This window comes from Geotrypetes seraphini, chromosome 4 (assembly GCF_902459505.1).
Source record: "Geotrypetes seraphini chromosome 4, aGeoSer1.1, whole genome shotgun sequence".
Lineage (NCBI taxonomy): Eukaryota > Metazoa > Chordata > Amphibia > Gymnophiona > Dermophiidae > Geotrypetes > Geotrypetes seraphini.
Window position 1 is genome coordinate 106,485,533 of NC_047087.1, and position 13,305 is coordinate 106,498,837.

The window sequence follows — 13,305 nt, forward strand, 5'->3', positions numbered from 1 at the left end:
ATTGTACAGAGAATTTTATCTTGGGGTTGCAGTTGTTAAGCCAGTCAACAAAAGAAAGCAAAGAAACGTGGTCGCCCATCCAAAAGAAAAAGATATCATCAATGTACCACATCCATTTCAAAACTAAATGAAACTGAGGGAACTGATGAAACCAATGATCTTCAAAGTCTGACATAAAAAGATTTGCCAGACGGAGCCATAGTGGCCCCCATGGCAACACCAGAAGTTTGTTTGTAATATTGCCCATCATACATGAAAAATTCTTACACATAGCAAATCTGGCTAAGTCAACCAGAAAATCAGTGAGTATTTGTGTAGGAGAGGGACGTTGATTCAAAAAGACAACCCTACACCAAAGGCTTGCAGGGAGCAACAGCTCAATAACATCAATCAGTCTCATAGAATTATGAAAAGGTAAATATTATGGTAACCAACTCTGAAGATAAAAAAAGAGAGGATGTTTTCCTAATAAATTATAAACCACATTCAAAAAACATAGCTCAGACTTCTAATATTTTGTTTTAACCTATGAAGAAATGTTACCTCGTAGTCATTTAAAGCTTAGTAACTTACCCAATAAATCCATTTTATTTTCCTCTATAAGCCTGTTTATTAGGCCATTGGCTCTCTCAATTGTGCAAATGGCAACATCAATAGAAGAGAAACCTCCAGCAGGGGACATATTGCCCATATATCCTTCCACTCTCACACCCATATCCTCAAATAAGTTCTGAAATGGCAATAAGATAGAGAACTTATAAAGATTAGATCGCTTAGTTAGTATATCCAAAGTATATGCAATAATGCAGACTACAATCTCAGATTTGAGCAATTGATGCTTGACAAGTCTAATGAACTTCTTTTAGTTATTTTTAGCTAATACATTTCATGGTTTTCTATAATTATGGGGAAAAGTCCAAAGGAAATTGTGCATGCACTGTAATTCTACAAAATCATGGAGATTCTTATTCCAAGGTATTATAAAATTAGGTGAAGTGAAAAACACTTGGACAATTGATTGAAAAATATAGTCTCTCCAATGTACAAACACTAAAAAAAAATTTCAAATTCTCAAAGCTGATGCAATCAATTTTCTTCTCTACAGAGAATTTAAACAGCAAATACAAACCCCACTGAACACTGTGGCACTTTACTTCCCCTATTTAAATTTTCCCCACTTCTCCCTCACCTCCCCAAAGTCCCTTTTCCAATCAAGGCCATCCACAATACTAATTGTATTTCTGTTGCTATCAACCCTACATTGTTGTCTTCCGATAACTTGCTTGCCAGGGTCTCCTTCTTTCTTTGTGCTAACCATCCATCTTCCATCTCTGTCCTCCCCTTCCGTTTCCCTTCCCTCCCCCGAAGGTCTGGCATCTTTCCTTTTTTTCGTCTCTATCCACAGATCAACTTTTTCTCAACTACCCTTTCATCCAGCATCTTTCCCCCCCTCCACACCATCCCTTGTGTCCAACTTCACTCCCTATCTGTTCCTCCCCTCCCTAAATCCCATTGTCCATCATCTCTCTCCTTCTCCTCTGTTTTTAGACCCATTATTTCTTCCCCCCAAGGTCCGGCATATGCATGTCTCTTTGAACCCACCTTCCCTCCCTCCCTCAGTGTACTTCTACACCAGGGCCCCCCTCCCCCAAAGGCCTGCACCCCACCCCTGAAAAAATTGAACTACATGTAGTCTAAAAATAGCTCTTTAAATGTAGGAACAATTAAATGATTTTGATAGAGGGATCTAAGTGTTCTAGGAGTATAAGGTAGCTGGGAAGAGAAAGGGAGAGATGGTGGACCCTGGGGTGGAAGGAGGGAGAGAGGAAGGATGAAAGGGTAGTTGAGAAAAAGTGGATCTGGGGAAGGAGACAAAAAAAAGGAAAAATGCCAGACTTTCGGGGGAGGGAAGGGAAACGGAAGGGGAGGACAGAGATGGAAGATGGATGGTTAGCACAGAGAAAGAAGAAAACAACAAATGGGCAGGAAACCCTGGCAAGCAAGTTATCAGAAGACAACCAGAGCCTGGGACCAAAATGATTTGAATAATGACCAAAAGGTAGAAAAAAAAAATATTTTCTATTTTGAGATTACAATATGTTAAATTTGAAATGTGTATCCTGCCAGAGGTGGTGTTAGACCGCAAACATGAGCTAGGATTTAACAGAAAGGAAAAGTCTTTTTTGTTTACATCACAGAGCCAGTGTGGGTAGGAGAGAGCAAAGGGGGTGAAGAGGCTATAACAAGGATGCCCAAAAGGTCAATCACGGAGCCCATCCCAGGCTCCATGATAGACTCGCATTGCCTTTGCGTTCTCCCTGTTCCCCAACGCCACAACAGGCCAGCAGCGACTAGAAGCATCGGGCAAGCCAGCCTCCCCCTCGTCAATTTTGACGGAGAGGAAGTTCTGGGCCAGCCAATCACTGCCTGGCTGGCCCAGAACTTCCTCTCTGACGTCAGAATTGACGTTGGGGGGAAGGCTGCTGGTCTGTTGCGGCGTCGGGAAACAGGGAGAACTCGGCGGCTACGATGGCGTTGGTTTGGGGGCCTGTTCCCAGACGGCGGTGGTGGCTTGGGGGCCTGTTTCCAGACAACAGCCCCGGTGGTGGCCTGGGGAGAAAGAAAAGGGAGACAGAAAGACAGAACAGGGAGACAGACAGACGGGGAGACAGAAAAAAAGACAGCAGAGAGAAAGAAAGACAAGTGGGCAGGGAGACAGAAAGAAAGGGGAGGGGCAGGGAGAAAGGAAGGAAAAATAGGAGGGAATGGAGTATCTCAGGTGGCAGGGGTAGGCAGGGAGAGAGGAAGAAAAAGTTGGACTCAAGGAAGGACAGAGATGTTGGTTGGGGAATGGAATGAGGTCTGGAGGAGACGAAGAATGCATGAGGCAGAAAGGAGGGAAGAAATATTGCATGCACAGTCAGAAGAAGAAAGTGCAACCAGAGACTCATGAAATCACCAGACAACAAAGGTAGGAAAAATGATTTTATTTTAAACTTAGTGATCAAAATGTGTCCATTTTGAGAATTTATATCTCCTGTCTATATTTTGCACTATGGCCCCCTTTTACTAAACCGCAGTAGCGGATTTTAGTGCAGGGAGCGCATCGAGAGCAGTGTGGGGCATTCAGCACAGCTCCCTGTGCTAATAATTGCTATCACAGTTTAGTTAAAAAGGGAGGGGTTATATTTGTCTATTTTTGTATAGTTGTTACTGAGGTGACATTGCATATTTTAAAGTCATCTGCCTTGACCACTTTGAAAAAAAACACCCGAATATAAATGATACTTAACATTTTCTCTGCATACAGTGTGCTTTGTGTTTTTTAAAATTTTATTGTTGGTAGATCATTTTGACTTGGTCATTATGATAGTAGCTCGCAAGCCAAAAAAGTGTGGGCACTCCTGATGTACTACATTGCTACTTGATTGTCTGTGCAAAGGAGGAGGCTTGAGGACTCAAGAGGTGTTGGAAAGCTTTGAGAGCATAATATATCGCTCGGAGCTCGAGGAAATTGAAGTGAAATTTCCACTCCCTGGCAGACCAATGACCTTAGGTTTGAAGGCCATCCAGGTGCGCCCCTCAGGCGTTAAGGAGATGCAGCCGTCGTTATCACCTTTTGGTGAGGGGGGTAAGTAAAAAAGAAGACATCTGAGTGATTAGAGGAGGTCATCCATCATTGAGGCGACTGCTGAAGAAATATCACAGAAATATGTTGTAAGAGACGATTTGTCACTTGAGACCACTGAGAAGCCAGGGCCCACTGAGGAATGCGAAGATGTAGCCTTGCTAGTGGAGTTACATGAAGTGTAGAAGTCATGTGACCCAGGAGAACCATCATGCGCCTCGCAGAGATGGTGTGAACCTTCTACATCTGTTGACAAAGGATGAGAAGAATATTCAGGTGATCTGGAGGGAGAAACACCCTCATTAAAGTAGTACTGAGGTTAGCCCCAATGAACTGAAGACATTAAGTCGAAATTAGGTGAGATTTGGGGATATTGACTTAGAATCCCAAAGCTTGTAGGAAGGAAATGGTCTGAGATGTTCCTAGAGCCACCTCCTGAGATGACACAGCTTTGATCAATCAGTTGTCCAGGTAAGGAAAGACTTGAAGACTGTGGGATCGGACAGATGCGGCCACAACAATCAGGCACTTCTTGAAGACTCTGGGAAAAGATGCCAGGCCGAAAAGAAGAACCTTGTATTGGTAATGACATTCATTTACTTGAAAACGAAGGTACTTGCAGGAAGCCTGATGAATTGGTATATGTGTGTAGGATTCTTTGAAATCCAGAGAGCATAGCTAGTCATTCTGATCCAGAAGTGGATAAAGAAGGGAAAAGGAGAGCATCTAGAATTTTTCTTTGACTAGAAATTTGTTGAGATCTCTGAGATCCAGAATGGGTCGTATAACTCCCATTGTTTTTGTAATTAAAAAAATATCGGAAGTAGAATCCCTGATTCTGCTGAGACAGAGAAACTTCTTTGATGGCATTTAGAAGAAAGAGGGATTGAATGTCCTGAATGAGAAGAGAAGACTGTACATGGTGCGAAATAGACTCTCTTGGAGGATGATCCAGAGGTAGGGTATGAAAGTGGAGAGCATACCCCTGATGAATGATGTCTAGAACCCAGAGATCTGTAGTGATGAGCTCCCACTGGTTGATGAAATGTTGAAGCCACCCTCCGATTGGATGAGGCAGAGATGTGCGAATGGAAACTGTTCCTATACTCCCTAGGAACATATCAAAAAGGCTGTGTGGGCTTTTGTTAAGCAGCATGTTGTTTAGGTTGCTGACGTGGTTTCTGCTTTTATTTCCTAGGTTGAGAAGGAGCAGGAGGAACAGGCTTAACCAAAAACCTACGCTGGTATGAAGAAGCGGGCTTGAAAGTATGGAGCACTTGAGACTTCTTCTTTGGTTTAATCAGTGTCCCAATGTGACTCATGAGCAGATAGCGATTGAGTAGTCATATCCATGGATGGTCCAAAAAGCTCATCCCCTGAACAGGGAGCATTGGCCAAGCGGTCCTGATGATTTACATCAAGCTCATAGACACGAAGCCAGGCAAGATGCCTCATGGCCACCAACATGGCCACAGCTCGTGATGTAAGTTACATTACATTAGTGATTTTTATTCCACCATTACCTTGCAGTTCAAGGCGGATTACAGAAGAGGATTTCTGGACATGTCCAGAGGTGTTACAGAGTACAGCGGGTTGCTTCAGAGGATTGAAATGTTTCATACGGTGTTAGTCTTCAAAATATCATAGGTAATGCAAACCATATATTTCCGCAACTGAAAAGGCAAAGCAATGAGTTGTTGGAATCTCGGCTGCTTATGGGATGGAATATACTTTTGAAAAGACACAAGTTGTTTGACCAAATACTTCAGGTGAAACAAGAAATGGAAATTATAATTACCAGCTCTGTTACCAAACTTGTCCATTGCCCTACCTTCTCTACCAGGAGGTACAGTTGCATAGACACTAGCTCCAGCCGATTTCTTTAGAGTGGATTCAACCATTAAAGATTCATGAAGGAGCTGCGGTTTAGCAAAACCTGGAATAGGAGCCACCCTATACAAAGAGCCATTTTTTAGGAGCCACCAGAATGCAGATAGGAGTCTCGAGGTTCTTGTAGAAAGTCTCTCTTAAAATGTCATGGAGCGGTAGCTTCAGCAGGTCTTTAGGAGACTGGTCATAATCCAAAGCCTCCAAGAACTCCTTGCTATGCTTGGAATCCACTTCTAGCAGGATGGAAAGATCCTGAGACATCTGACGGAGAAATTTAGATAAAGAGGACCTCTCAGAAAAAGCAGAAGGTCAATGAGGTGATCGCTGAGGTGAATCTGAACCAGAAGAGTCCTCATCTGCAGTAGAAAGTGGTTCCTGTTCTGAGTCTCCAAATAAATCTGAATCCTGTTTGGAATGAGGATGGTGTCGAAGACTCAGTGTCGAAGCTTCGAGAAGTTTGGTTTTATGACAGTGCTTTCGGTACTGCATCGGAGTAACCTCTCTTGATGTTTGTGTTGAGGAAGACTGGTGCCGTAGAGAGGGATCTATCAATTCCCATGTCAATGGTCTCCACATCGGTGGAGCATCAGATTAAGGTGCGGTCAGTGTCGTCATTTGCTCAGACTGAACCATCACCTGGAGAGCCGGTGTCGACATGGCCATAAGTTGACTCAGCACCAACATTTGAAATTGCTCACCCAATTCCTCCCGAAGCAAATTGTCAATCTTTTGCTTGAGGGAGAGCACTGGTACCCCTGGCTTTTTTGCCAGTACCACTGGTGCAGCACTCCAGTCCGATAATGAGGAGACCAATGTCAAGGCACTCACCAAGATCGGGACCGGGCGCTTACAGGACTTTTTTTGAGGTCAGCATGACTCGACTCAATGCCATTTTGACCTGAGTCTCAGATGGGGAAGGCTTCTTAGCTGGCTTACCCACTGGATGTTGCGATGTCAGCTCTTCCTCCATAGCAACACCGAACAGGATTCTGGATGGTGTTCGGGCCCTAGACACTAGAGACACCAGTGATATGGGTCAGTCACAGAGCTGGGACGAGCACAGCAACTGCACTTCTTAAATCCCATCTGCAGGCGGGATATCGATGGGAAGACCACCTCAGACAAATGGTGGACAAACAGGTCCCGCCAGGCCAAAACTAATGAGGGAGAAAAAAATAAGAGAAAAAAAAGAAGGATTTTTTTTTTAACCTAACTACAAGGTAAACAAAAGAAAGAAGAAAATAAGACAAAATTGACTAAAAAATCACTAACGCGAGAGCGGGAAGGCAAGAAAATTTTCAACAGCTGTTGAAACGCATCTTCTTAGCTCCGCGGAAACTAAAAAACTGAGGGACCACGTGCCTATGTCAGACAGGAAAGCACTCACGTATGTAAAGTGCGGGCTGATCGCAAACCTTCTAAACTTTAAAGTTGCGATTCACTTTTCAAGTGTCCGTACCGGGGCTCCATCGGTGACATCACCCATGTGTGAGAATATGTTACCTGCTTGTCCTGTGATAACACACCATCTATGTTCGCTTGCAGAAGGAAAACCAAAGAGGGAGATCTTCTCCACTGCTGAAGGGGAGGGGTTCAGAATTTTAAGTGACACCATTCTGCAAAGTTCATGACTACTGCGTCCAACACTGGTCGCCATACATGAAAAAGGACATAGTACTACTCAAAAGGGTCCAGAGAGGAGCGACAAAAATAGTTAAGGGGCTGGAGGAGTTGCCATATAATGAGAGGCTAGAGAAACTGGGCCTCTTCTCCCTTGAAAAGAGGAGACAGAGGGGACATGATCAAAACATTCAAGATATTGAAGGGAATCGACTTAGTAGAGAAAGAGAGATTGTTCACCCTCTCCAAGGTGAAGAGGATGAGAGGGCACTCGCTAAAATTAAAAGGGAATAGATTCCGTACAAACGTAAGGAAGTTCTTCTTCACGCAAAGAGTGGTAGAAATCTGGAAACACTGTTCCAGAGGCTGTTGTAGGGGATAGCACCCTTCAGGGATTCAAGAAAAGGTTGGATAAGTTCCTGCTGGAACAGATCATACGCAGGTAAGGCTAGACTCAAATAGGGCACAAGTCTTTGACCTAAGGGCTGCCGCATGAGCGGACTGCTGGGCATGATGGACCACTGTCTGACCCAGCAGCGACAAATCTTATGTTCTTACTGGGAATCAATAGCTACAGTACAGAATCCTATGTCACTTATACAATTTTATCTCGTCATGAAAAAGGACTACTCGAGATATACAGTAATTTTTCAAAATTGGCCACAGAAATGCTGGCTAGGTAAGGGGCCATGGATGACACCATTCTGTTCCCTTAATCTGTTTAAAGAATACTCCTTGGAAACAGAAATAGTTTTCAGTTAATGCTAAAGTTATAAGAGTCGAAATGAAATGATTTGGGACTCTATATACGAGAGTAATTTCATAAATAATGTACACTTTTTTAAAATTTACATGTTTTATTTTTTTTTCAAGTATTTCTTTACAATCCTTTAATATAGTCTCCCTGCTTTGAAATGACTAAGTCCCAATGTCTGGGAAGCTTCATTATTCCATCCAAGACACCGTTTTTGTTCAGTTGCCAAATGGCTCGGCTAACGGCGGAAGAAAGTTCTTCCAGAGATGCAAAACGATGTCCACGCATAGGTTGGTTCAACTTTGGAAAAAGGTCGAAGTCTGGTGGGCTCATGTCTGGACTGTAGGGAGCATGAGGAAACACCTTCCAGCCATATTCGTGTAGTTTTTCAATGACGACATTCCCTATGTGCGGGTCAGTGTTGTCGTGAAGAATGAGTAGCCCAGTCAAGAGCAACTGAGGACAGGTTTTGTGCATTTTTCTGCGCATTTTTGCCAAAAAATCATAATACACTGCTGTGACACTTCTTCCACATCGAACTTTGTCTGTGATGATGATGCCTTCATGATCTTAAGCAAAAATCATCATTTGTTTGACTTTTGATTGAGCTTGTTGAAATTTTTTTGGTCATGGGGAAGATGGACTGTGATTTCTGCTCCAGCTCAAAGTCTCTGACCCACATTTCATCAATAGCAATAATGCGATTCAAGAGTGCCTGATCTTCAACATCAAATCTTTGTTTCAGCACGGTTGCATTGTCCAAGCATCTCTGTTGCTGTTCAGGAATCAAGAAGTGGGGGACCCATCGTGCAGAAATTTTTCTTTTTTTTTAAAATCATTTGTCAGAATTCAGTATACTGATGTCGGTGGAATCCATGTGGCTTCAGAAAGTTCCTTGCAAGTCGCACAACAATGTTGTTCAAGAGCATCAGCCACAAGTTTCACACATCGTTCATCGGTTGTTGATTTCGGCCTTCCTGGTCTTGCATCATCATCTATGCTCACACGACCACTCCGAAAATGAGTTGCCCACCGAAAAAGTGTACTACGGTCCACTCTTAACTCACCACAAACTTCACGTAATGCACTGTGGACTTCTGTCGGGTTTTTGTAACGTAGTTTCAATCTTAATGTATGACCTCTGATCGTCAACAGACACCTACAGCCTCCATTTCCCACACTTGTCACAGCCACAATATGTATACTACAGAGTGGTGCTGCCCGATTCAGGAAAAAAAAAATTTGATTCGATTCAATTCAGCCTATTGAATTGGTTTTTTGATTCGATTCGATTTCCCTGCCCAATTGGGTGTGTTTTTTTTTCAAACATCCTAGTGGGTTTATTTTATAGCCTCTTCACCCCTTGTATAGCCTCTTCACTCCCTTTGCCTTCTCCTAACCACACTGGCACTGTGGTGTAAACAAAATAAACAAACAAAAAAGACTTTTCCTCTCTCTCTTAAATCCTAGCTCAAGTTTGCGGTCTAACACTAGCTCTGGCAGGAAACACGCTTCAAATCTGACATATTGTAATCACAAAATGGAAAATAAAATTAGTTTTTCTACCTTTTGTTGTCTGGTCATTATTCAAATCTTGTTGGTCCCAGGCTCTAGTTGTCTTCTGATAACTTGCTTGCCAGGGTCTCCTTCTTTCTTCTTTCTCCGTTCTAACCATCCATCTGCCATCTCTGTCCTCCCCTTCCGTTTCCCTTCTCTCTCCCGGAGGTCTGGCATCTTTCCTTTTTTTTCATCTCTATCCCCAAATCTACCTTTTCTCAACTACTCTTTCATCCAGCATCTCTCCCTCCTTCCCTACCACCCCAGGGTCCACTATCTCTCCCTTTCTTTTCCCAACTACCCTCCTATCCAGTATCTCTATCCCCCCCCGCCACACCATCCCTTGTGTCCAACTTCTCTCCCTTTCTGTTCCTTCCCTCCCTAAATCCCATTGTCCATCATCTCTCTCCCTCTCCTCTATTTTTAGACCCATTATTTCTTCCCCTCCAAAGTCCGGCATATGCACATCTCTTTGAACCCCCCTTCCTTCCCTCCGTGTACTTCTATACCAGGGCCCACTTCCCCTGAAGGCCTGTACCCCCATCCCTGAAGACCTGTTCCCCACTTGAAGGCCTGCTTGTTCCCCCTGAAGGCCTATGCCACCATCCCTGGCCTGTCCCCCCTTTGAGACCTGTCCCCCCCCCTTGAAGGCCTGTCTGTCCCCCCTTAAAGGCCTGCCTGTCTCCCCTTTAAAGGACTGCCTGTCCCCCCTTAAAGGACTGCCTGTCCCCTCATCCCTGGTCTGTCCCCCCCTTGAAGGCCTGTTCCCCCCTTGAAGGCCTGTTCCCCCCTTGAAGGCCTGCACCCCCCCAAGGCCTGCCCCACCCCCTGAAGCCCTTCCCCCCCCAAAGGACTGCGCACCCCCCCCCAGGGAAGGCCTCCGTGTTCCCTCTGGCCTCCCCGCATTTACCTTATAGCTGAAGCCTGCAGCGAAGATCGCGGTTACAGCGTCTTTGTAAACTTGCTTTCAGCTGTTTCTTCTGCTGCGGTCCCGCTCCTCCTCTGACATCAGAGGCAGGATCGGGGCAGAGGAAACAACTGAAAGCAAGTTTACAAAGACGCTGTAACTGCGATCTTCACTGCAGCTATAAAAGTAAACGGTGCGGGGAGGCCAGAGGGAACACGGAGGCCTTCGGGGGGATGCAATGCGATGTGCAGTCCTTCGGGGAGGCAAGGGGGGAAGCCGACAGCAGCACTTCTCGGTTGACCCTCCCTCCTGCCCTCTAAAGCAGATGCGGCAGCGGCTGGCCAGCAAGAGCAGCATTGCCGCTCCTGCTTTATGGGGTGAGGGGGAAGGGTCCGAATCGGGAAGCCGATTTTTGTAAAATTTAAATCGATTCGAATCGATTCACCCGAAGTGAATCGGTGAACCGTTTCGAATCGTGAATCGGGCAGCACTACTACAGAGCTCCTAAGTATATGTCTGAAGTGAAAGTGAAACAAGGTTACTTAAATTGCATCATCCACTCCCCAATGTTGCCAACCTATGCATTATTTATGAAATGACCCTCATAGTTAGTCACTCTCCTTCTCAGTACTTTTTCAGTAATGACTAGGCTTTCTATCTGAGGTATATTACTATACAGGGCCTCAATATCTAATGTGACAAAGAATATTATTCAAATCTCCATCATATTCCTCTAAAATATTGATGGCATAGGTAGTGTCTCTAACATATGAATCTTTTACAAATTCAAACGGCCTGAGAAACACATCAACAAATTTCAATAATGATTCTAAATTTGAACCACATCCTGACACGATTGGTCTATCTTGGGGTTCTGTTACAGATTTATGTATTTCGGTAGGATATTCGATAGGTATTTCGGTGAGATCCAAAGGTGCTTTTATAATCAAAAAATCTTTTTCTTTGGCAGTACTCAGAGATAGCACCAGTTGAAAAGCACAATCAAGGGTCCCTGCAAGAGAAGGACTGCAACTTGAATACTCATCTGGCATAACAAACAGCTACCTGAAAGACCATTTTAAAGTGAAATCCTTCATGGAAGTTGTTTTTAAAGGCTTGAAACGCAGAGCTGTGAAGATATTAAGAACGACATTAAGATCTCACTGCAGCGATAGCCCAGAGCAAAACAGAGGATGAATGTTCTTCACATTGTGCAGAAAAATGCTTGATATCAGCCTGCATGCCAGGGAGAACCTATAGAATTGCCTTAGAAATACAAAAGAGCTATCACTTGGACCTTTAAGGAACATATATTTAGGCACCACTGCTCCGCAGGGGGATACCTCATACTCAGCACAAAAGACCCACCAGCCACACATATTTGCCAAGAATACATCTGTCTCTAGGCCTTGAGCAGAGTAGTTCCTCCTCTTCAGATAATGCCTTTCAAGGGTCAGGCCATAAGCCAGACTAGATCTGAGTCTTCCACCTTAGAATTCCCCATTCCTGCCAATGAGCACACAAGATCTGCCCATAGTGGCCAATGGGGACGTGGCAGAGGAAGATACCAGAGCTAGCCAGAGAAGACAACAAAACTTTAGGTTCTAACCTCTGCTAATCTTCTTTCTTGTAAATCCACATTTTATTCTGGGACCAGTGGGCTATTTCCATCTACCCACCAGGACATTGTAGGAAGTCTCAAACGTCAGAGACTTAAACCCCACCCCCTCTTATTTCATCACTGTCTCTGTAGGAATCAGTTAGTGATAAAGCAGACAGGAACATCTGTAGAGGATAAAAACAAGAGAGAGAGGAGAATGGGAATACTCCCCAACAATCAAGTCTATTCTGCTCATATCAACAAATGCAAAACAGCAACAATGAAAAAACAAGAGAACCAGGTCATTAAACATTAGAAACCTGAATGACAAAAACAGAGCAATAAAGAGACACAGCCTGCACTGACAGAAGAAGGCGCCTGAACTAGGGACCCCACAAAATAAAGTGCTAAATCCAATTCGATGACACTCTTATAAAGGCTGGTCAGAAACATAAATCCAGCTTACCAGTACTTGAAAAGGCAGACAATTGGTGAATTAGCCAGGTATAGGGCGTGTTCCCAAAATAAAGTGTGGATTTACAAGAAAGAAGATTAACAAAGGTAAGAACATAATCTTTCGTTCTTGCACAATCCCACTTTATTCCAAGACCAGTGGAACATAACAGAGCAGTCCCAGAGAATCAGGGTGGGAATGATAAGCCAGCTGCCAAAACAGAGGCACCAAAAGCAGCATCCTGCTTGGCTGCAAAATCGATCCTGTAAAACTTGGTGAACGTATGCAAAAAGGAAGAAGACCTGCATATCTTGTCCAAAGAACAGCCAACATCTCTGCCCAAGAAGACGAAACACCTCTGGTAGAATGAGCATGCACCACAAGGGGGGGGGGGGCTTCTTTCCAGCTGCCACGTAAGATGCGGAAACAGCCATACGGATCCATTCGGAAATGGTAGCCTTAGAAGCTGACCTACCCTTGTGGGCAGGGCCCGCCAGAACGAACAGGTCAGAGAGATGAAACTCGTTGGTGACCTCCAAGTACCGCAACAAGAGCTTGCACACATCCAAGGACTGCAACACCCAGTCCTGCTCCCTCGAGCCAGAGGAAGCAAAATCAGGAAGCCAGATTTCCTGATTCACATAGAAAGTGGAAACCAATTTCAGAAGAAAAGAAGGAACAGTGTGCAGCATCACACTGGAACCTGTAATACGCAGAAAAGAGAGAGCCTGAAGCTCTGAAAAGCGCAGAAAAGAGAGAGCCTGAAGCTCCGAAACTCTACAGGCTGAGGTTATAGCCACCAGAAAGAACGTCTTGATCGTAAAAGCCATAAGGGACACCTGCTCCAGAGGTTCAAGGTGACTCTTCCTGAAATTGATCATCCAGCCCAGCCATT

At 44.3% G+C, this 13,305-nt stretch overlaps 1 protein-coding gene across 8 annotated transcripts in view; it reads right to left on the bottom strand.

The window, feature by feature from the left end:
* POLQ (DNA polymerase theta) overlaps positions 1 to 13,305 on the bottom strand; it is a 321,333-nt gene that overhangs the window by 261,572 nt on the left and 46,456 nt on the right. For all 8 annotated transcript variants that reach the window (XR_004539268.1, XR_004539267.1, XR_004539270.1 and 5 more), the window contains one exon: positions 574 to 730. Coding sequence is in view for 4 of the 8 variants with exons in the window: in XM_033942580.1 (XP_033798471.1) it covers positions 574 to 730 (157 nt within the window). In the remaining 4 variants the exon portion in view is untranslated. The remainder of the gene's footprint in view (positions 1 to 573; positions 731 to 13,305) is intronic.